The sequence below is a fragment of the Lipotes vexillifer genome, unplaced genomic scaffold, assembly GCF_000442215.2.
Source record: "Lipotes vexillifer unplaced genomic scaffold, Lipotes_vexillifer_v1.1 scaffold830, whole genome shotgun sequence".
NCBI lineage: Eukaryota > Metazoa > Chordata > Mammalia > Artiodactyla > Lipotidae > Lipotes > Lipotes vexillifer.
Genome location: NW_006786980.1, coordinates 827,804 through 853,671, shown reverse-complemented (window position 1 = coordinate 853,671; position 25,868 = coordinate 827,804). Strand labels below are relative to the sequence as shown.

General features: G+C 37.0%; 1 protein-coding gene across 1 annotated transcript in view; it reads right to left on the bottom strand.

Annotated features, from left to right (window-relative positions):
- ZBTB41 (zinc finger and BTB domain containing 41) overlaps positions 1 to 25,868 on the bottom strand; it is a 46,050-nt gene that overhangs the window by 16,715 nt on the left and 3,467 nt on the right. The window contains exons 2-7 of the mRNA XM_007459662.1: positions 19,656 to 19,863; positions 18,862 to 18,931; positions 8,109 to 8,256; positions 5,886 to 6,015; positions 1,903 to 1,998; positions 377 to 483 (exon numbers count right to left, since the gene is read on the bottom strand). Coding sequence (XP_007459724.1) covers positions 377 to 483; positions 1,903 to 1,998; positions 5,886 to 6,015; positions 8,109 to 8,256; positions 18,862 to 18,931; positions 19,656 to 19,863 — 759 coding nt within the window. The remainder of the gene's footprint in view (positions 1 to 376; positions 484 to 1,902; positions 1,999 to 5,885; positions 6,016 to 8,108; positions 8,257 to 18,861; positions 18,932 to 19,655; positions 19,864 to 25,868) is intronic.

Genomic DNA, 25,868 nt, shown 5'->3' with positions numbered 1-25,868 from the left:
TTTGCTAACTTCTTTCAAATCCAATCAAAATGAGAAATATTATATCGGCTTCTTCCTTCAAAGAAGTGCCAATAGTAATTACTGCACATATCTACATAATATGCAAAATGCAAACCTTGAGAATTTGATTAAAACAAATTTTAAAATACAGTTTGTGGTCATAAAGGGTAACCAAGTGATTAAAATTACAGTGACCAAAAAACATGTCACAAAATTATGTCTCTTTCAGATGCTTTTTAAAAAAGGCTTTTACAATCAGTATTACAAAGAGGTGACCAAATATACCAAATTACTTAAATTACAGCCAAAATAAACATGATGTGGTTTTCAGGTGTTTTTGAAAAGGATCTTGGAAACATTACAAAACGCGCCTCACCTGAATGTATTTTCTTATGCTTTGTAAGGTGATCGTGACGAATGAACGTTTTCCCACATTCATCGCACTCATATCTTTTATCGTCGTGATGTACTCGTAAGTGAAGTCTATGAAGAAAAAAAATTGAAGCCCATTGACACTAGTGACACAGAAGGAAAAAAAAATTGAAGCCCATTGACACTAGTGACACAGAAGGAAAAAACTTGGTTAACTCTAAATAACAAGAGCTGGCTGCTTACTCAACCACGCTCACCCATTATTTGCTCCATTTCTGACTTTCAGGGTCCTTCCCACTTTCACCACCTGACTCCAGGGCTCCCACTCACCAGTTTCAAAGCAGCACTTCAACATCTGCACAGGCTCCCACGACCTCTGGATGATACTCCTTCCTGACTTTAAGATCCTAAATCTGCTTCTGGGAACCTACCAAATGTCTAGGGGCGTCAGCCGATGTTGCAGAGGGAGCAAAAGGAGGACTGAATCAGATGGAATTAGAATCGGACACTGGGGGTAAGTGCACAAGTGACTTAAACATATGATGATAGCAAATTACTAAGGATTAATCCTATTCTGGACAACCGACACCACTTACACACTGACAGTTGAGAACTTAGCAAATCTGATAAGTAATCAACTTTCTGACAATCACATTTTACTACTTTTCTTCACACTAAACAAATAAAGTGTGGCTCATTTCATAGTCACCCAAAAACAGATTATAAAAGGTTAGTATAATAGGTTATTAAAATTCATTTAATTTGAATTACTTTTATCCCCACAATCCTCCAACTATATATCAATACATCCTAGTGAAATGAACAGCCTTCCCATTCAAGTTGTCCAAACAGGTATTGATTCCCCTATGACTAAAACCAGTAAATGGACTGGACTACATCTAAAGGGGAAACCTTCTGTTTAAACTTAAAAAGAGGTAAGTAAGAAATGATAGTGTAAAACCTAGATTCTTAAGAATATTAACAAAATTTGAAATTGTATACATATCTCACAGTAAGTAATCTATTATTTATTCATTAAAAAACTACTTTTCATAAATTGCAAATGTAGTCAGCACTCAGCTATACAAATATTACGTAAGTTACAACTAATACTCAGAAGACATTCTAAAACTGAGAATCCTGGAGTTTTTAATTTTGTCATATTTTCATACTAAAATATTATTTGATAATTAGGACTGAAAAAATACACCAACTTTAGAACACCAGAGTTTTCATGAATTTTGATTCAAAGAAAAATAATGAAATATTTAAATGACAATGACTTAGACAGTAAAGCATTCACCAAACTTAGTGATGAGGAAATATTTTAAAATATTTTATACTATAAAATGAATATTAAAAGGTAGGGGCAAAAGTCTACAGTTTTCTGCCCAACTTTGCTTATCACAAGTGCTAAGACATGTTTTAATTCATCAAACAACTAACGCAATGATAAGAAAAGAGAGTTTTTTAAAATGGAGATATAATTTTATCGTACCTAATATTGGGGAAAAAAGTGGTTTGACCTACCTGTATGAGCTTCCATGACGAAAACTTTGCCCACAAATACTACAAAGATGAGGCTTTTCTCCACTATGGATTCTCAAATGTTCTTTCAAAGTAGTTCTGAATTAAAAAAAATATATATATATTTAGCTACGGATTTTTTAATGCCAACGTATGTATTAAACACAGATTTCTAGAAAGCTTACTAGAACAGTGTTCAAGCTAACAGATAACGATGTCAATTATTCCCTTTTTCCTACAATATGTTTGCTCTTTATTGGATTAGTCGCACCAGCAAAATAAACATGTTTATTATGTCTCTCTCCTTAAAAAAAGCAAATGATTTAACTTTGCCATTGGTTTGCTCTAAGATTTAATATATAGCTTATGTAAACTTCCAAGAAATACAAATGAAAAATGCTCAATTGTCACTACTGATTACATAAAACTGACATTAATTTTAGTGGACAGTGTTTAATAATATATAAGAAATCCAATTTATCAGTACTATTCCTTTCCAATATGTGCTCAAAACTTGTTAAAAGAATGTTTTAAGGCAAAGAAAACTTTACAGGCACTTGTAATTTCCAGATGCCAACGTTATAAAGGGAAACCACATAAAGGACACAACTCTTGCTAGCCCTGACGACCCTGGATGGGCCACTGTGTAACCACTGCTGCATTTCCGACAGTTCTAACATTCCGAGATTTCCCATGTACATACACTGCTGAGTAAGGATGGACAAAGTTATTCTGGGGGGAAGAAAGGAAAACACATGGAAAGGTTGTTTTCTTTTTTGGTTTGTTTGCTTTTTGTTTTTACAGGAAGACCTTTAAGGGAAAAAAATTTATAATGCATAAGATAAACTATAATTTACCAATCTGTAAATACAAGTTTTCATATAAATAAAGCACATTGATTTCCCTGCCATCATACCCATTTCTTTGTTTTAGGAAACTGGCATTTCTAATCTTTTTAAAATAATGAACTTCTATATACTGAAGAATATAAATATACACATATTGTTTAAAGAACAGTACCAAACGCTGATATGCAGGATAAGACAGAGAACACTCCCATCCCTTACAACACCCCACATGCTCCTCCCTGGTCCTATCCCCCACCACGTCCCTCTCTCAGAAATAACCATTTATGTAAGTATGCCCTTTCTTTGCTTTACTACCTATATAGTACAAATCACTAAACTATGTATTGTATGTTTTTGAAAAACTGAGTAGCAAGCACAAACCTAACAATATGGCCACTACTGGATAAAAGGCCCACAAGGTAATAGCAGCAGGGTCTCCATGTTGGTCTGGCCGCTCAGCTTCCTGAGCGTTGGCACCAGCCCTTTCCAGGCTGTCAGCAGTAAAGTCACGACCAAATACTGCAAAGCATAGGGTTCATCCCAACCAGAACATCTGGCTGGCTGGAGGGGACCTGGTACTGGAATCTGGCAGAGACACGGTCAAAGTGAGTAGGCTGTTGTGTATTATTTGGCTCCTAGGCGTACCATGACCTATGTCTAGTTCTCATGGACAGGTCACAAAAGAACATTTCTGTGAAATGAAATGAGTATCCTCAGTTAAATCAAGCAGCCAGGCATAAAGACAATAGCAGGAGCCTCTTAAGCATACAGGTATTATACAGCCAGCAGAATACAGATGAAAATTTGGGTCAGCGAGGGGGACATGGGGAGTTGCTGTTCATGGGTATGAGGTTTCAGTTACACAAGATGAGTAAGTTCTAGAGACCCAGTGTACAGCATTGTGCCTGTGGTTATCAACACCACATTGTACACCCAAACATGTGCTAAGAGGGTAGATCTCGTGTTAAATGTTCTTACCACAGTAAAACAATAAAGCCTTGGGGTCAGACCTACTCCAGCATTCTGCCCACTAGTTAACAGAGGAAACATGTCAGCAGGGATCTTAGCACTGACTACCCTCAACATGTCATGGGTCACGGCCACTATGAGTGTGGACTCAGTACCCATCACATGATCACATGTGACACCCTGGGATCTTCATTCACCATCCTGCACATGTGACACCCTGGGATCTTCATTCACCATCCTGCACATGTGACACCCTGGGATCTTCATTCACCATCCTGCACATGTGACACCCTGGGATCTTCATTCACCATCCTGCACATGTGACACCCTGGGATCTTCATTCACCATCCTGCACATGTGACACCCTGGGATCTTCATTCACCATCCTGCACATGTGACACCCTGGGATCTTCATTCACCATCCTGCACATGTGACACCCTGGGATCTTCATTCACCATCCTGCACATGTGACATCCTGGGATCTTCATTCACCATCCTGCACATGTGACACCCTGGGATCTTCATTCACCATCCTCCCGTGAACTCCCTTTGGCTCTTTACTGTATTAAAATTCCTGTTTCCTGTTGCCTGGTCTTCCTCTTCATCAGTTTACTTTCTCATTCTGGTGAAGCACACCTTCTAGGGGCTTCATGAGAAAGATTACAGTGAAAGCTAATTTTTTGACATCATGAAGAGTATCCTTATTATCCTCAGACTTGTTGACAGTTTGATTAAGAACAGAATTCTAGGTTGGAATTTCTTTTTTTTCCCCAAATTTTGAAGGTACAACTGGACCACCTTACTTCCAGGGCTGCTGCTCAGAGGGAAGTCCGAGTAACTCTCATTCTTAATTCCACGTGTGCGACTTTCTCCCTAGAAAAAACAGAAGCACAGACAGGCTTCTCCTTGTCCCCAGTGTTCTGAAACATCATAGTGCTGCACCTTGGAGTAGGTTTATTTTCATCTAATGTCCTAAGCATTTAGTGGGTCATTTCTGTCTGGCAACTCATGTCTTTCAGTTCTGGGAAATCATCTTGAACTATTTCAGCGATGATTTTATTCCCTTCCATTTTCTCTGTTCTTTCCTTCTGGACCTCTTGCCTAGTTTCCAAATGTTCTAATCTTTACTTTACAATTCTGTATTTTTTTGCTCTACTTTTTTGGAGATCCCTTAACTTTGTCCTGCAATCCATCTGTTAAGGTCTTTACTTTGTGGATCATGCTTTGAATTTCTGGGAGTTCTGATTTGTCACGTCAGTGACTCATTTGTATAACATCCTGTTCTTGTTTAATGGATTCTATATCTTCAACTGAGGATATTAGTAATTGTTTACTTCTTTTTTTGCAAGTTTTCTTCTTCCTGCATAATGTTTCCTTCAAGTTTTTGTTTCGTTTCGTGTTGGAATAAATCTCCCATGTTAAAGGTTCTCCTTCTGTGTCTTGTAATTCTTCACTGTCTGCTCATGATTAAGTGTGATAGGCTAAACACAGATGGGAGGATCAGGGAGCATGGGTAGGCCTTGATGACTCTGTGTTTCACTGTAGGTGGTCTGGGTGTATTATTTACCAGGGAATATATTTGTTCTTTGGTTGCTCATGTTTTCAGGGAATCGTTTTCTAATCTACTGTCTGAAGGGTAAAATCTAAAAGCCAAGATGTCCAGCAGCAACGGCCTGTGTGGGTGATGGAAGAGAAGCCAATGATCTAACTTAACTTCTAGAGCAGTTCTGACTCTAGTGCTCCTTACTCCAGCTGTTCTTCACCCTAGTTCCAGAGGCATCTGAGACTGCCAGTTCCCATACCTTTTGTGGCTTCTGGGATGTAAGCTAGGTTCTCAATTTCTCCATTGCCACTTTGGGATCTGTCTTCCTCAGATCTGCTAAGTCAGTTACCACTGATACATCTGCTTTCTAGCTTCCAAACCTGTGTTGCTCTTGTCATTTTTCTGTCTCACTGTCTTTGTAGCTTATGTCTTTAAAATAAATAAATGAATGAATAAACAACCTTCTACAACATATTACATAATTTCTTTTATCCTTAAATTTCAAATTAAAGCATAATTCAAGTATCTTGTGTCTTGTGTTACCCTAATCCTTATAAAATACATTCATTAATTATTTCTACATAACAGTACCAGGATGTTTCTGGGTATTTAGATTATTCCTCACCTTTCTCGTACTGATTTCCCACAGATAAAGCAAGTCCATTTTCTCTTTCCACCATGGGTACACTCTATATGGCGTTTCAAATTTCCAGTGTCGTTAAACTGGCGACCGCATATATCACATGGAAAAGGACCTAAAATGGAAAAAATAGTGTGTATCTAAACTTTAAGAATAGATACTAAGTTAAATTTAATATGTATGTTATAAATTCATATCTACCACTACTAATGCATATATCATAACACAATCAGTTATTATTTTTATACAATTATTATTTCTTACACAATCAATTATTTATTTATAGTTTTCTCTTCCCTTCTAGAGTGTTTATTTTATTCCCAGCAGATAGGTTACAATCATCTCTATATTCCTAAAGCTGAGTATAGCACCAGGCATCTAATATAACAAAAGCTGAATAAACTAATGAGTTTATTATAAACTGAAATAGCCAGTTCCCAGTTTGAAATCAGACTGGGTCAAACTAAAAAATGTTACATATCGAATTTCTGGGGAAAGGAGGTAATGAGAAGCTTTAAAGAACCAACAGAACACTAAGAGAGCTCATGGTTTAGAAAGGCACTGCTGCTCCTTAGAGCCAAAAGATCTTAATGACACTGCCTCTACCGAAAAGACTGTGGCACATTTCTGTTTAGTCGTACAAAATTAAATACAAATTTCTTACAGTAATATTGACCTTAGCTGGATTCAAAATTTCACCATGATTTTACCAAATAACTGGAGAGAACACAGAGTTCTACTGAAGGGCAAACTGAAAAGATGACAAAGGATGTGTGAAAAAGAAGTATAACTCAGGTTGCTTCACCACTCCCCACCCCGATATCTGTGGATTCAACCAACTCCAGGCAGAAAATATTTGAAAAAAATTCCAGAAAGTTCCAAAAAGCAAAACTTGAATTTGCCAGGCACTGGCAACCATTTACATAGCATTTATATTGTATTTACAACTATTTAAATAGTATTTACATTGTATTAGGTATTATAAGTAATCTAAAGATGATTTAAAGTATACAGGAGGATGTGCACAGGTTATATGCAAATGCTACACCATTTTATACAAGGGACTGGGGCATCCTTGGATTTGGGTATCTGGAGAGGTCCTGGAACCAACCCCTATGGATACTGAGGGATAACTGTATTCCTCATTGTGCAATAGAGCCTTGAAAATATCTGAAGATGGCTGTCATGTCTCCTTTTCCCAAACAAAATATTTCAAGGTCCTTCAAAAGTTTTTCAGATGACATGATTTTAAAGCTCTATGTTGCCATAATTACCCACCTCTAGAATATATGTCAGTATCCATTTTGAATGTGGTATCCATAAATGAATGCAATATTCCAGATCAATTTAAAATCAGCCAGATGATTACCTTCCTAATTCTGAACATTTTTATTAATGTAGTTTAAAACTACAGTTGTTTTGTTCAGTCATATGATGTTACTGGTTCAGACTGTGCCTCTGCTATTAATAAGCCCATCTGAAAAGTGAGGCATTTGGATTCTGTACTATTTTACAGCTCTGCAACTCCCAATGATTAAAAAAAGTCAGATCATTCCCATGTGTACAACTTTGTATTTATTCTTAATTAATTTTAACTTTTTCTTTTTTACAGCACAGAGTTTTTTTTTCTACTTCTTTATTTTCTGCTGTATCAACTATCCCTGCCAGCTTTATGTCATGTAACATATTGATAAAGCATGAAATATATTATTTTTATCCAAGTTGTCAATAAAAACATTGAATAGGATAGGGAAAAGGCTACTTGAAAGATAATAATTCATTATTGGGAGCAACTGTCATAAATGTACCTAACTGTACTACCATCTGGAACACAAGTCTCCACCTTGGCCATAAGCATGAGGGGCAGAATTCATCAAATACAATACTGAATTTCAAATATACTAAGTTTACTACACTCTGTGAAAAATGAGTTTTTTCCAAGACAAAAATGCCTACCCCAAGGCACTCACAACCTATCCAACAATCAACTATAAATAACTGCAGTTATGACCATGAACACATCTGCCACCAGAAAACAAAACAAAACAAACCCCATATTTACTCATCTCCAAGAAAAGCAGCAAATCCAGTACCCCTCCCCACGTACACGACCTCCTTCTCCTAGTGATTCGACAGCAGCAGCCTCCTCCAGCATGACATGACCACCAGCAGTTGCTATGCTGCTCCTAGGAAAATTAATCTGCTTACCCAGATGGAACTTCTCTTGATGCTTTAACCGTGCAAATCGTGATTTAAAATGTTCTTCACAATAGGTACACTTAAAAGGTTTATCTTGAGAATGGAGAATCATATGTTCCTCCAAGTGTGGTCTTCGAGTAAAAGATTTCTTACAAATCTAAAAGAAAATGCACACAAAATGTAAGGGAACCTGAATTTAAAATAAAAATACAAAGCTCATGATGAGAAATAAACACATATATTCAAGTAGCTAAAGAGAAATTTCTCCTAAAAGAAAAAACTTACCAGAAGTATAATCAACTATTGTTCAGAAAAAATACCTTGGAGGAATTACAGTAAGAATTTACTTTAAATCAGTACTAAAGTTAGCTAAATTTCAACACCTTACATTTCTAATAGGCGACAGTAATCCTACTATCTTAATCCTGGTCAACATTTCTAAATCCATTAAATTTATATTTTAAATCGAGGGCTTCCGGGAAGATGGCGGAGGAGCAGGACACGGAGATCGCCTTCCTCCCCACAGATACACCAGAAATATATCTACACGTGGAGCAACTCCAGCAGAGCACCTACTGACTGCTGGCAGAAGACCTCAGACCTCTCTAAAGGCAAGAAACTCCCCACGGACCTGGGTAGGGCAAAAGAAAAAAGAATAAACAGAGACAAAAGGATAGAGACAGGACCTGCACCAGTGGGACGAAGCTGTGAAGGAGGAAAGGTTTCCACACACTAGGAAGCCCCTTCGCAGGCGGAGACTGCGGGTGGCAGAGGGGGAAAGCTTCGGAACCACGGTGGAGAGCGGAGCAACAGGGGTGCGGAGGGAAAGCGGAGAGATTCCCGCACAGAGGATCAGGGCCGACTGGCACTCATCAGCTCGAGAGGCTTGTGTGCTCGCCCGCCGGGGCGGGCGGGGCTGCGAGCTGAGGCTCCGGCTTTGGTCAGAGCGCCGGGAGAGGACTGGGTTGGCCTGAGCATAGCCTGCAGGGGTCTGGTGGGCCACGGCTGGCCGGGAGGGAGTCTGGGGAAGAGTCTGGACCTGCCGAAGAGGCAAGAGACTTTTTCTTCCCTCTTTGTTTCATGGTGTGCGAGGAGAGGGGATTAAGAACGCTGCTTAAAGGAGCTCCAGACACGGGCGCAAGCCGCGGCTGACAGCGCGGACCCCGGAGACGGGCATCAGACGCTAAGGCTGTTGCTGCCGCCACCAAGAAGCCTGTGTGCAAGCACAGGTCACTGTCCACACCCCCCACTTCCGGGGAGCCCGTGCAGCCCGCCACTGCCAGGGTTCCGTGATCCACGGACAACTTCCCCAGGAGACTGCACAGCGCGCCTCAGGCTGGTGCAACGTCACGCCGGCCTCTGCCGCCGCAGGCCCGCCCCGCACTCCGTGCCCCTCCCTCCCCGCGGCCTGAGTGAGCCAGAGCCCCCGAATCAGCGGTTCCTTTAACCCCGTCCTGTATGAGTGAAGAACAGACGCCCTCCAGCGACCAACACGCAGAGGCGGGGCCAAATACAAAGCTGAGCCCCTGGAGCCATGCAAACAAAGAGAAAGGGAAATCTCTCCCAGCAGCCTCAGAAGCAGCGGATTAAAGCTCCACAATCAACTTGATGTACCTGCATCTGTGGAATAGCTGAATAGACAACGAATCATCCCAAATTGAGGAGGTGGACTTTGAGAGCAAGATTTATGGTTTTTTCCCCTTTTCCTCTTTCTGTGAGTGTGTATGTATATGCTTCTGTATGAGATTTTGTCTGTATAGCTTTGCTTCCACCATTTGTCCGAGGGTTCTATCCATCCATCTTTTTCTTTTTTCGTAATAATTACTTTTTATACTTTATCTTCATTCCTTCTTTCCTTCCTTCCCTCCTTTAGACAACGAATCATCCCAAATTGAGGAGGTGGACTTTGAGAGCAAGATTTATGATTTTTTCCCCTTTTCCTCTTTTTGTGAGTGTGTATGTGTATGCTTCTGTGTGAGATTTTGTCTGTATAGCTTTGATTCCACCATTTGTCCTAGGGTTCTATCCATCCGTTTTTCTTCTTTCCTTTTAATAATTATTTTTTTATTTTAATAACTTTATTATATTTTCTTATTTTACTTTATCTTTTCTTTTTTTCCCTTCCTTCCCTCATTCCTTCCTTCCTTCCTCTCTCCCTCCCTCCATCCCTCCCTCCGCCCTTGCTTTCTTTCTTTCTTTCTACTTCTACTAATTCTTTCTTTCTACTTTTTCTCCCTTTTATTCTGATCTGTGTGGATGAAAGGCTCTTGGTGCTGCAGCCAGGAGTCAGTGCTCTGCCTCTGAGGTGGGAGAGCCAACTTCAGGACACTGGTCAACTAGAGACCTCCCAGCTCCACATAATATCGAACGGCGAAAATCTCCCAGAGATCTCCATCTCAATACCAGTACCCAGCTTCACTCAATGACCAGCAAGCTACAGTGCTGGACATCCTATGCCAAACAACTAGCAAGACAGGAACAAAATCCCACCCATAAGCAGAGAGGCTGCCTAAAATCATAAGTCGACAGGCACCCCAAAACACACCACCAGACGTGGACCTGCCCACCAGAAAGACAAGATCCAGCCTCATCCACCAAAACACAGGCACTAGTCCCCTCCACCAGGAAGCCTACACAACCCACTGAACTAACCTTAGCCACCTGGGGACAGACACCAAAAACAACGGGAACTATGAACCTACAGCCTGCAAAAAGGAGACCCCCAAACACAGTAAGATAAGCAAAATGAGAAGACAGAAAAACACACAGCAGATGAAGGAGCAAGATAAAAACCCACCAGACCTAACAAATGAAAAGGAAATAGGCAGTCTACCTGAAAAAGAATTCAGAATAATGATAGTAAAGATGATCCAAAATCTTGGAAATAGAATGGACAAAATGCAAGAAACATTTAACAAGGACCTAGAAGAACTAAAGATGAAACAAACAATGATGAACAACACAATAAATGAAATGAAAAATACTCTAAATGGGATCAATAGCAGAATAACTGAGGTGGAAGAACGGATAAGTGACCTGGAAGATAAAATAGTGGAAATAACTACTGCAGAGCAGAATAAAGAAAAAAGAATGAAAAGAACTGAGGACAGTCTCAGAGACCTCTGGGACAACATTAAACGCACCAACATTCGAATTATAGGGGTTCCAGAAGAAGAAGAGAAAAAGAAAGGGACTGAGAAAATATTTGAAGAGATTATAGTTGAAAACTTCCCTAATATGGGAAAGGAAATAGTTAATCAAGTCCAGGAAGCACAGAGAGTCCCATACAGGATAAATTCAAGGAGAAATACGCCAAGACACATATTAATCAAACTGTCAAAAACTAAATACAAAGAAAGCATATTAAAAGCAGCAAGGGAAAAACAACAAATAACACACAAGGGAATCCCCATAAGGTTAACAGCTGATCTTTCAGCAGAAACTCCGCAAGCCAGAAGGGACTGGCAGGACACATCTAAAAAGATGAAGGAGAAAAACCTGCAACCAAGATTACTCTACCCAGCAAGGATCTCATTCAGATTTGATAGAGAAATTAAAACCTTTACAGACAAGCAAAAGCTGAGAGAGTTCAGCACCACCAAACCAGCTTTACAACAACTGCTAAAGGAACTTCTCTAAGCAAGAAACACAACAGAAGGAAAAGACCTACAATAACGAACCCAAAACAATGAAGAAAATGGGACTAGGAACATACATATCGATAATTACCTTAAATGTAAATGGACTAAATGCTCCCACCAAAAGACACAGATTGGCTGAATGGATTCAAAAACAAGACCCATATATTTGCTGTCTACAAGACACCCACTTCAGACCTAGAGACACATACAGACTGAAAGTAAGGGGATGGAAAATGATATTTCATGCAAATGGAAACCAAAAGAAAGCTGGAGTAGCAATTTTCACATCAGACAAAATAGACTTTAAAATAGACTATTAGAAGAGACAAAGAAGGACACTACGTAATGATCAAGGGATCGATCCAAGAAGAAGATATAACAATTGTAAATATTTATGCACCCAACATAGGAGCACCTCAATACATAAGGCAAATACTAACAGCCATAAAAGGGGAAATCGACAGTAACACATTCATAGTAGGGGACTTTAACACCCCACTTTCACCAATGGACAGATCATCCAAAATGAAAATAAATAAGGAAACACAAGCTTTAAATGATACATTAAACAAGATGGACTTAATTGATATTTATAGGACACTCCATCCAAAAACAACAGAATACACATTTTTCTCAAGTGCTCATGGAACATTCTCCAGGATAGATCATAACTTGGGTTACAAATCAAGCCTTGGTAAATTTAAGAAAATTGACATTGTATCAAGTATCTTTTCCGACCACAACACTATGAGACGAGATATCAATTACACGAAAAGATCTGCAAAAAATACAAACTCATGGAGGCTAAACAATACACTACTTAATAACGAAGTGATCACTGAAGAAATCAAAGAGGAAATCAAAAAATACCTAGAAACAAAAGACAATGGAGACACGACGACCCAAAATCTATGGGATGTAGCAAAAGCAGTTCTAAGAGGGAAGTTTATAGCAATATAGTCCTACCTTAAGAAATAGGAAACATCTTGAATAAACAACCTAACCTTGCACCTAAAGCAATTAGAGAAAGAAGAACAAAAACCCCCAAAGTTAGCAAAAGGAAAGAAATCATAAAGATCAGGATCAGAAATAAATGAAAAAGAAATGAAGGAAACAATAGCAAAGATCAATAAAACTAAAAGCTGGTTCTTTGAGAAGATTAACAAAATTGATAAACCATTAGCCAGACTCATCAAGAAAAAAAGGGAGAAGACTCAAATCAATAGAATCAGAAATGAAAAAGGAGAAGTAACAACTGACACTGCAGAAATACAAAAAATCATGAGGGATTACTACAAGCAACTCTATGCCAATAAAATGGACAATCTGGAAGAAATGGACAAATTCTTAGAAATGCACAAACTGCCAAGACTGAATCAGGAAGAAATAGAAAATATGAACAGACCAATCACAAACACTGAAATTGAAACTGTGATTAAAAATCTTCCAACAAACAAAAGCCCAGGACCAGATGGCTTCACAGGCGAATTCTATCAAACATTTAGAGAAGAGCTAACACCTATCCTTCTCAAACTCTTCCAAAATATAGCAGAGGGAGGAACACTCCCAAACTCATTCTACGAGGCCACCATCACCTTGATACCAAAACCAGACAAGGATGTCACAAAGAAAGAAAACTACAGGCCAATATCACTGATGAACATAGATGCAAAAATCCTCAACAAAATACTAGCAAACAGAATCCAACAGCACATTAAAAGGATCATACACCATGATCAAGTGGGGTTTATTCCAGGAATGCAAGGATTCTTCAATATACGCAAATCTATCAATGTGATTAACCATATTAACAAATTGAAGGAGAAAAACCATATGATCATCTCAATAGATGCAGAGAAAGCTTTTGACAAAATTCAACACCCATTTATGATAAAAACCCTGCAGAAAGTAGGCATAGAGGGAACTTTCCTCAACATAATAAAGGCCATATATGACAAACCCACAGCCAACATTGTCCACAATGGTGAAAACCTGAAAGCATTTCCACTAAGATCAGGAACAAGACAAGGTTGCCCACTCTCACCACTCTTATTCAACATAGTTTTGGAAGTTTTAGCCACAGCAATCAGAGAAGAAAAGGAAATAAAAGGAATCCAAATCGGAAAAGAAGAAGTAAAGCTGTCACTGTCTGCAGATGACATGATACTCTACATAGAGAATCTTAAAGATGCTACCAAAAAACTACTAGAGCTAATCGAGGAATTTGGTAAGGTAGCAGGATACAAAATTAATGCACAGAAATCTCTGGCATCCCTATACACTAATGATGAAAAATCTGAAAGTGAAATCAAGAAAACACTCCCATTTACCACTGCAACAAAAAGACTAAAATATCTAGGAATAAGCCTACCTAAGGAGACAAAAGACCTGTATGCAAAAAATTATAAGACACTGATGAAAGAAATTAAAGATGATACAAATAGATGGAGAGATATACCACGTTCTTGGATTGGAAGAATCAACATTGTGAAAATGACTCTACTACCCAAAGCAATCTACAGATTCAATGCAATCCATATCAAACTACCACTGGCATTTTTCACAGAACAAGAACAAAAAATTTCACAATTTGTATGGAAACACAAAAGACCTCGAATAGCCAAAGCAATCTTGAGAATGAAAAACAGAGCTGGAGGAATCAGACTCCCTGACTTCAGACTATACTGCAAAGCTACAGTAATCAAGACACTATGGTACTGGCACAAAAACAGAAAGATAGATCAATGGAACAGGATAGAAAGCCCAGAGATAAACCCACGCACATATGGTCACCCTATCTTTGATAAAGGAGGCAGGAATGTACCATGGAGAAAGGACAGCCTCTTCAATAAGTGGTGCTGGGAAAACTGGGCAGGTACACATAAAAGTATGAGATTAGATCACTCCCTAACACCATACACAAAAATAAGCTCAAAATGGATTAAAGACCTAAATGTAAGGCCAGAAACTATGAAACTCTTAGAGGAAAACATAGGCAGGACACTCTATGACATAAATCACAGCAAGATCCTTTTTGACCCACCTCCTAGAGAAATGGAAATAAAAACAAAAATAAACAAATGGGACCTAATGAAACTTCAAAGCTTTTGCACAGCAAAGGAAACCATAAACAAGACAAAAAGACAATCCTCAGAATGGGAGAAAAATATTTGCAAAGGAAGCAACTGACAAAGGATTAATTTCCAAAATTTACAAGCAGCTCACACAGCTTAATAACAAAAAAACAAACAACCCAATCCAAAAATGGGCAGAACACCTAAATAGACATTTCTCCAAAGAAGATATACAGATTGTCAACAAACACATGAAAGAATGCTCAACATCACTAATCATTAGAGAAATGCAAATCAAACGTACAATGAGATATCATCTCACACCAGTCAGAATGGCCATCATCAAAAAATGTAGAAACAATAAATGCTGGAGAGGGTGTGGAGAAAAGGGAACCCTCTTGCACTGTTGGTGGCAATGTAAATTGATACAGCCACTGTGGAGAACAGTATGGAGGTTCCTTAAAAAACTACAAATAGAACTACCATATGACCCAGCAATCCCACTACTGGGCATATACCCTGAGAAAACCATAATTCAAAAAGAGTCATGTACCAAAATGTTAATTGCAGCTCTATTTACAATAGCCCAGAGATGGAAACAACCTAAGTGTCCATCATCAGATGAATGGATAAAGAAGATGTGGCACATATATACAATGGAATATTACTCAGCCATAAAGAGAAACGAAATTGAGCTATTTGTAATGAGGTGGATAGACCTAGAGTCTGTCATACAGAGTGAAGTAAGTCAGAAAGAGAGAGACAAATACCGTATGCTAACACATATATATGGAATTTAAGAAAAAAAAACTGTCATGAAGAACCTAGGGGTAAGACAGGAATAAAGACTGTGTCCTACTAGCCCTAGTAGAGAATGGACTTCAGGATATGGGGAGGGGGAAGGGTAAGGTGTGACGAAGTGAGAGAGAGGCATGGACATATATACACTACCAAACGTAAGGTAGATAGCTAGTGGGAAGCAGCCGCATAGCACAGGGAGATCAGCTCGGTGCTTTGTGACCGCCTGGAGGGGTGGGATAGGGAGGGTGGGAGGGAGGGATACACAAGAGGGAAGAGATATGGGAACATATGTATATGTATAACTGATTCACTTTGTTATAAAGCAGAAACTAACACACCATTGTAAAGCAATTATACTCCAATAAAGATGTTAAAAAAATTTATATTTTAAATCAATGATATGTTATGAATAAAGGTTTTATCATGCTTGCCATATATTTGATTAGGAATAGGAGTAAGAAACTTCAGAAAAATTACTTTAAAAAGTTTATCTCTTGAGGTGGTCAGAAAGAATAGACACAATATTTTAAAGAAATTTGGCAGACATCAGATTTAGAAAAGGGGAAGAGGAACTGCTAATAATAATACAGCATGTCCTATACACCAAGCATAACAACCACCGCAATACAGCATGTACTATACACCAGGTATAACAACACAGCATCTACTATACGCCAGGTATAACACAGCGTGTACTATACACCAGGTGTAACAACATAGCATGTATTATACTCCAGGTACAACAACAGCACAGCATGTACTATATACCAGGCACAATGCTATGTAATTCATGGATTATTTTACTTAATTCTCACAATAAACCTAAGAGGTATATATAATTGTTATCATTTTGCAGCTGAGGATGATGAAACTTAGTAAGGAGAAGAAACCATCTTATAAAGATCCAAATAATTAATAATTAACTTCAATTCCTAGAAGCTGAAATCACAGAAATGGTGAGAATCTTGTCATATATTGGGTTGGCCAAAAGGTTCGTTTGGTTTTTTGCGTAAGATGGCTCTAGTAGCACTTAGTTGTCTTTAACTTCACCCAAAATAATTTTGTTAACCGCAAAAAACAAACAAACAAAACAAAACAAAAAAAATTTTGTTAAGATTGTATTGTGACAACTGTCATATCAGTGTGCATTTTTTAAAAAAAGTATCAAAATTGGTGAATTTTTGTGTGGCCATTTTAATATTGAAGATGGAAGAAAAAAAGCAACATTTTCGGCATATAATTATGCTTTATTATTTCAAGAAAGGTAAAAACACAGGTGAAACGCAAAGATTTGTGCAGTGTATGGAGAAGGTGTTGTGACTGATCAAATGTGTCAAAAGTAGTTTGTGAAGTTTCGTGCTGGAGATTTCTCGCTGGACGATGCTCCACGTTGGGGTAGGCCAGTTGAAGTTGATAGCGATCAAATCGAGACATTCACTAGAACAATCAATGTTATACCACGTGGGAGATAGCCGACATACTCAAAATATACAAATCAAAGGTTGAAAATCATTTGCACCAGCTTGGTTATGCTAATTGCTTTGATGTTTGGGTTCCACATAAGTTAAGAAAAAAAACCTTTGACCCTATTTCCGCATGCGATTCTCTATTTAAACATAACGAAAACGTTCTGTTTTTAAAACAAATTGTGATGGGCGATGAAAAGTGGATACTGTACAATAATGCGGAACAGAAGAGATCATGGGGCAAGTGAAATGAACCACCACCAACCACACCAAAGGCCAGTCCTCATACAAAGAAGGTGATGTTGTGTATATGGTGGGTTTAGAAGGGAGTCCTCTATTATGAGCTCTTTCTGGAAAACCAAACAATTCCAAGTAGCGCTCCCAATTAGACCAACTAAAAGCAGCACTTGATGAAAAGTGTCCAGAATTAGTCAACAGAAAACACATAATCTTCCATCAGGATACCACAAGACCGCATGTTTCTTTGGTGACCAGGAAAAAACTGTTAGAGCTTGGCTGCGAAGTTCTGATTCATCTGCCATATTCACCAGACATTGCACCTTCGGATTTCCATTTATTTTGGTCTTTACAAAACTCTTCTAATTGAAAAATTTCAATTCCCTGGAAGACTGTAAAAGGCACCTGGTACAGTTCTTTGATTAAAAAGATAAAAAGTTTTGGGAAGATGGAATTATGAAGTTGCCTGAAAAATGGCAGAAGGTAGTGGAACAAAACAATGGATACGTTGTTCAATAAAGTTCTTGGTGAAAATGAAAAATGCGTCTTTTATTTTTATTTAAAAACTGAAGGAACTTTTTGGCCAACCCAATATATAAGTTGAAGCCTAGGAGTAAACAAAATGATATCTGATTACTCCTTTAAACAATATTTACCTAAATAATGAAAAAGTACTTTAGGAGTTGCGGTAGAATAAAAATACATACAAATTCTTTGCTACTCCTATCATTGTAAAATGGAGATTAATTCCACTCCCCTTAAATCTTCCCTGGCTGTAGTGGCTTGTGTGACCAACAGAACATGTTAGAAGTGGTGCTCTGAGACTTCCGAGGTGAGGCCATAAGAAGCCTGAGAGCGTTTACCTCGGCTTCCTGGAACACACACTCACTCCTGGAGCCCAGCTGCCATGCCAGAAGGCAGTTCAAGTAGCCCCAGGAAAAGCCAGCTGTCCTTGCTGAGCTTCTAGCTGTTGACCAACACCAGGTTTCCAGCCATGTGAGTGAGGCACTTTGGAAACAGCCCCAAACCAGACCAGATCATACAGACCATCCATCAGCTGAAAACAACTGAGTGACTTCAGCTGACACCATGTAGAACATGTAGAACAGAAGAATTGCCTAGCAAAATCCTGCCCCCATTTATATTACTGACCCCAAAAATGATGAGATACAATGAAATGGTAATTCAAGGCCACTAAGTTTTGAGGTGGTTTGATATATAGCAACAGACAACCAGAAATGGAGGGAAAATTCTAACATTTTATATTCTGTGCAACAGTAACATCACAGATTCAGACAACTATAAAAACATGGTATAGTGATTACAATAAAAATAAAAACTAGGATTTCTATTTTTCAGGTCCATTATTCAAAAACTAACTCATACCAGGCTTAATTTACAAAAATATTAGGATAACACTGTATAAAAGAGAGAGTCTAAAAGTGATATAAGCTAAGTTTATATTACTTTAAAATTTAATTACTTTCCCAAAAGGTCACACTACATTTAATTTGGTTTTCTACTACAAATTAAAATCTCTTACATCACATTTCCAACTTTCACTCTTAGTCTTCTTAATGGAAATAAATTCTTGTGCATTTTCAGGATGAAATCTATAAGAAAAAAATTAAAAGTCTGTCAGGAAAAGATTATATTAGTTCAGTCAATATTCTATCTAATATGTTGACAGTGATTACAAGAATCAGGCACTGATTCCTTTCTTAAAGAGACAGGTACATTTGAGTACTTTAAGAATACAGGCATCACTATTATTTTAATATATGAATATGTGTGCTCAAAGTTATGCAGAAATAGTCAAAGTAAAGCATAATCATACTTTACATATATTCAGGAACCTATCTATTCACAGATAATCTTCAATGCCATTCACTTGACTTGTTTTGGTCCATATTTCAGTAAATTTAATTTCTCAAAGTTAAATATGCAATACTATACTAAATATTCTTTATCCCACAAATTTTCATACACTAAAGACAAAGTTGAGCATGCACAATAAGTTTCCTACAGTTCTAAAACCATATAGGTTGAAAACATACTTGCCAAAACCCAAGACAGAAAACCCAGGATAACAAAAATTCTGTATCTTAAACTTCTATAGTATAGACTATAGTTTTTGTTTCAGTATCAAAAAACTTCAACTCAATAGCAATAGTAAAAAATATGAACTAACATTTGCTGTTCTTAATAAATTTGTAGTCTAGAAAATGTTAAGCAATGAAAGATTGGAGACAAGCACCCCATAGATGTTTTTGGCTCACTATATATTTAAATTAGAAGGCACACTAAAGTATATTATGGAAGCAAGATAATACTTGCCTCTTAACATGCTTGGCTAAAGTCTTCTTGCTTGCATGAAGTTTATTACAATAAGGGCACTTGTGCTCCTTCTTATGAAATTCTGTTTCATTACTGTGCTTCTTTCTGTGAACAGTTAGGTTAGACTTTGTCGAATAGCGCTGGTGACAAATATCACACTCAAAGGGCTTCTCACCTGTGTGAACACGTGTGTGGCTCTCATATTTTCCTATAAAAAGACAGAAATTAAAATTAAATTCAGTACATTTACTACATAGTGATTGAAATTTGACAGTGGAATAAAATCTCCTGATTAACAGTATATTTAGAAGCCATGAATTGAAAGGAATTTTCAGATTTGGCAGACCTTTTAAAAATATTATAAAAGGCAATATAATATGCTATGTATCTTATATATTTTCATTTCTCTTCACAAAGAAGGTAATCTGGAAAGGGTACTACAAATCTAATATACTCAGAAAAATTTATACTTCACTACAGTCCATTCCTACAAGACCTCTCCAACTTATAAGACATTAAGACACAAGTAAATCACCTGTACTTGACTGCATGCTTAATACTAAGCTACTAAGGCCAATATATATGGGCAATATCAAGAGAAGTAAGAAAAGGAAAAAATGAACAGGTATAATGTACAGACATATTAATGTGAGATTTGTATTATATTCTGAAGGCATATCTGAGTTCCAAACAAATGTTACAGGTATTTGCAATAGAAAGAATCAAAAAATTTTAACCCTTCTGCACTGCTGGGAATGTAAATTGGTGCAGCCACTATGGAAAACAGTATGGAGGTTCCTTAAAAAAAGTAAAAATAAAGTTACCATATGATCCAGCAATCTCACTCCTGGGCATATATCCAGACAAGACAAAAACTAATTCAAAAAGTTTCATGCACACCAGTGTTCACAGCAGCACTAATTACAATAGCCAAGACCTGGAAGCAACCTAAATGTCCACTGACAGATGAATGGATAAATAAGATGTGGTATATACATATACTATATATATACTAGATGAAATATTACCCACTCATAAAAATAATGTGACATTTGCAGCAACATGGATGGACCTAGAGATTATCATAACAAATGAAGTAAGCCAAAGACAAATATTATTCTCATTTATATATGGAATCTAAAAAAAATACAAATGAACTTATTTACAAACAGAAACAGACTCACAGACATAATAAATCTATCATGGAAAAGAATCTAAAAAAATATATATATATATATAACTGAATAACTTTGCTGTACACTTGAAACTAATACAATATTATATATCAACTATAGTCCAATAAAAAAATACAAAATAAAAAAAAGAAATTTTAACACAGCCTGTCCAAAGAGAAAAGTGACAATAAAAAATGAAATACAAGGATACATTTTGGCTTAAATCTTACTTATATTCCTACTTATACTAAAATTCTTTTACATCATTATTTAGAATATAAATTTCCACATTATAGAGGCAGAACAGCATCATAGGTAGGGGCACAGACCCTGGATCCAGCCACCTGGATATGAATCCCAATTCTTTAAATTGCAGGCTATGTGACCTTGGACAAGTAACCTTTCTAAGCCTCAAATCTTTCTCATCTGAAAAAATAATAATGGAATAATAGATTTACCTCAGAGGACTGTAGTAATAATACATAAATTAATACACATAAAACACTTATAACTGTGTTAACCCATTATAAGCTATCAATTAATGTTGGCAATTATTATTAACCTGTAATCAAGTTGTGAATGTGCACATCTAGTAGCTTAAAATAGAAATTTCAATTAAGGATACCTCCGAGTGAAAGGCAATAAAAATAAGAAAAAATACTATCAATATGAAGAGTAATTTTCAATGAAAAGCTTAGCTTTGCTTTGTCCTGAAAAAAAAAAGTATAAATTTTTCTTCAGGCTAAAGCTAATGTGAAAGTACAGCATTTCATCCATATACTTTTAAAAAATATATAAATCATAAATATATCATGGAGATTAGATAAAACCCAAAATATTCAAAGGCCACTGAGGAAAAAAGATAATCATAATTATTCATCTACTTAGTAAATACATTCAGCAATTTATTACATGTATCTAAATATGATTATATTTAATAAACACAGTATATTATCTAAAAGTTAACTGCACTGCACTTACATAAGAATATTGAGGAAAGGGAACCAAGGTATTTTCTTTAAGGTGGGGGGAAGGATGACAATCATAAGCAAAGTAAAACAAAAGTATGATAAAAATCCAGTAGGTATTTAGGTACTGACCATATGATGATGATCTATGCATCTTTTACATGCATGTAGTCAGGAAACTCAGCCAATGTTTGGGCACCTACTAAATTAGCTGTGTGATCTTAATCAAGCCAGTAATTTAACCTCTGTCTACCTGCGTTATTAACACTTCATGGGGCTGTGAGAAGTAAACAAATTAATATATACATGACACTTAAAACATCCTAGCACATAGTAAGCATCAGTAACTATTAGTCATCATCATCATCATTATTATTATTATTAGGATTACTGGCCACAGGACGGGCACATAGATATATCTCAAGTATAAATATGCATACACCTGGTTTATGAATATGTTATAACAGATCAAACTGGAGTTTCAGCTCTCTGAAAATACTGTAAGAACTTGACTTTGTCTCCTGGCCATTGCTAAAAACACCTAGTATCTCCTCAGTTCTCCCTCTGCCACTGCCGGGGCATGACTGCATTGATACATGTATACACACCGGAGCACCACCAGTTCCCCTGCTGTGGTCAAGGGATCAGAGCTAATATGGGGCTTGCCTGGGGGAGAGGCATGCTTGTGTGTCCCAAGGCGAAATCTTTCCACAGACATCACAAATAACAAGTAGGTTCTCAAAAACAACAGTTGAGCTACATTATGGCTTAGATCAGTGTTTCACAAACTAAAAATCATTAGTGTCAATAAAATCAATTCTGTGGGTTATGATGATTAGCACTGGGGGGAAAAAAGGAACAGAACAAAGCAGAAAATATCAGAGTGCATTCACACTAGATTCAAGCAATTATTTTGCTTCAGTGCATGTATGAGCACATATATATATACATATATATGTATATAGCATAATAATATATGTATTTCTGACCTTGAACCATCCCCCCCAAAAAAGTTGGAAAAGCACTAATTTTTATTACTTTTTGCAGGGTATAACCAGACCAGTACTGCTATAACATAATTTCTTTGGGGAAATGTTTTCTGAGTTGATTTTAATCTTTCTCTATTATAATATGGCATGCTTGTATTGGATTCCTTAATATTTGTTACACATCTACTGGTTATAAGAAAAGGTACAGAATCCAAACATCAATATGTACTAATAACCCAAATTCTAATTTGGCAAAGGTAGGGGTCATTTTATGGAATTAAAATAAAAAGTTTTCCTTGATTGTGAAAGTTTTCACATTTTTCATAAACTTGCTTTTTAAATTATGGAAATGAATCAAGAACACACAGTATGATTTTAAGTGACTAAGTTACAAGTGATTTTTGGAACAGGACCATTCTTACCTGGGGATTGACTGTGCCTGCTTAGCATAGACTCTCAGGACTGAAGGCTAACTTATCAACCCCCTACCACTCAAAGTCTCCTGATTTTTTACACCCAAGTGAACAGGAAGAGCAACTTAATACAAATCTTAAATTATAAGAAAAATCTTAACCAAAACTTTTATTTTCTATGAAAATGCCTTTGCTGGAAAGATCAATTAGTAGAATTCTCCGTTTATTTGTAGTCAAGAAATTCTTGCTTGCAAATAAAAATTAAGTTATATGTAGTTGAATATTAAAGCCATCAAGTGGCAGTTAAATTAAAAATCAAAACCACTTTTGATTGTTAAACTTCCATTTGCCTACAGACCAGTAGACTTAACAGGATTTAACCAAAACACAAAAAGAAACAAATAAAATCATTTTAAAATAAATTCAGCAAAAGTCCAAAGAGACCAATGAAAATACATAAATTTGAATAATTCATTATAACATTTAGAACCTCTAAAGTAAAAACACATTTTTGTTATGTTATTAATTCAAATTTAATGCACAGAGGCATTGCAGGACCTGTTATCTGCATGGATTTGAATTTCTGACCAACAGAAGAGACACAACTTCTGAGGGAACCTGAACCCCAAAGTCAGATAAATGTCCAAAGAAATCCCATGCTTAAATCAATTGGTAGGGATGTGTGGGGGTTCTCCTCAGCATAAACACAATCTACACATATATCTGTTTCTTTTCTTATGGGGTGGGGGGAATTCAATAATAATGTATAAATCAAATGTTCACTTCAAAGTTATCAAATAAAAAAAAAACCCTCAGTATTCTTTCACAGAACACTAAACTATGCCCCACCATTCTTAATCACTAACAGAAAACAAATAATATTAAGAAATTTCATCCACAGCATTTTTCTGACTGAATCCCAGTATGAATTGTGTCCCAAATCAGGACACACAAAATAAAGATATTTTCACATAACAAAACCTGACCTTGTGCTTCACTCCATATGGGTCATGCAAAATTATTATCAGATTTCGTATGGAGGTTTTACAAAGAGAAACATCACCAAATTAGCTCATTATATCTCATATGCCAAATCTTAAATTAACCTTGAATTTATTCATTTGGCATACCCTAAAGAATATTTAACTAAAATATTTAACATTAAAGTAGAGAATTATGCTACTGTCATTACTCTTTTCTATTCAGGACCAAGCAGAATCTGTCAGGATGGTCTACACAGTCACATTTTTTTTTTAAGTTTTTAAACATTTTCTACCTCTAGAAAAGATTAAATTTAATCTAAGGAAAGATTTTAGTTCCCAGTAGGAACGACAGAAAAGATAAATTATCCAAATTTTTTCTCTCACCCCCATCTGTCATCTTCTCACCATTTCTGCCTTTTCACCAGCTAGGTTTTCGGTACAAGGGGGAAAGGTCAAAGGACTCTTATTTTGCGTGAGAATAGGCTGAGAGGAGGACAGCTGGGAGCCTAAGGAAAAAATACAACTGGATCAGGAATCTCACTCTGAGCAACTATTAAGCACGTCAAAAAAGATAAAAGATCCAAAGTGCTGGAATCAAATTACTAAACTACATACTGTGGAGCTAATGGTTCCAGCAGAAGGTCTCAGAGCTTATTAATTCTCTCTCCTAAACCCACTATTGAGAGAGCAAGTTAAAGACTTCTTACAAGTCCAAAGTCAGAGTCAACATTTCACCTTAGTTCAATTAAACAAGAGCTTACTGAAAACTTATTATCTGAAATGACCTGGGGTATCATGAAGGATACTAACCAAAAGTAACATACAAAACCCTCAAGCTCACAATCTAATGATATAGGGAAATAACAATCAAAATTCTAGGTGGAATCCTATGAAAGGATTAAAATCCTATGAAAGAAACGTGGGTGATATGAGGATTACTGGAAAGTAGCCCTTGAACTGTTTTATTTTAAGAATAAAGAGGACTTCTGATAGGGATGATAAAGGAGGACATTTAAGAAACACAGGTCTTCTCCATCTGCATATTCTTTTCACTTTACCCATCACCAGTCCACTGAAGCCTATATTCAGGGCACCTCTGATCTACTCCGGTCCCACATCCCGTTCCCAATGCTGCTCATCTGCCTGGTCCAAGCCTGCAACACCTCCAACTTCCTTCTCATCACTGAAGTCAGAGTATCTTTCTAAAACTCCTATGGTTGTCATTTCCTTTGTCAAAGTTTTCTCAACTTTCTATCACTTACTGGATAAAAACTCCTCTGTACTGCATACAAACCATTCAAAACTTGACCTCTGCTTACTTGCCAATCCTCACCTCTTGTCATTTTCATTATGCCTCCTTGCCCACCCCGAAATCACCCTGCCCTTAGCAATTTCCAGAACACAGCTACCTCCATGTCTTTGCAGCTGTGGTCCTTTTGCCTTGTAAGTTCCTCCCTATTCTTTAGGTCTGAGCTCAAATGCTACCTGCTCCGTGAAATCTTTCCTGTTTCCTATAAGCCTCTGTATTTGTCCTGATAAGATGATCTTATTGTAATATAACTGTATTTGTGCACATACTCATTAACCTCTAAGATTCTTGAGGACAGAGAATATATCATTTCATATTTATTTGGCATAGTAGAGACACTCAACAACTGCATTAATGATGAATAAGAGAAGCTAGC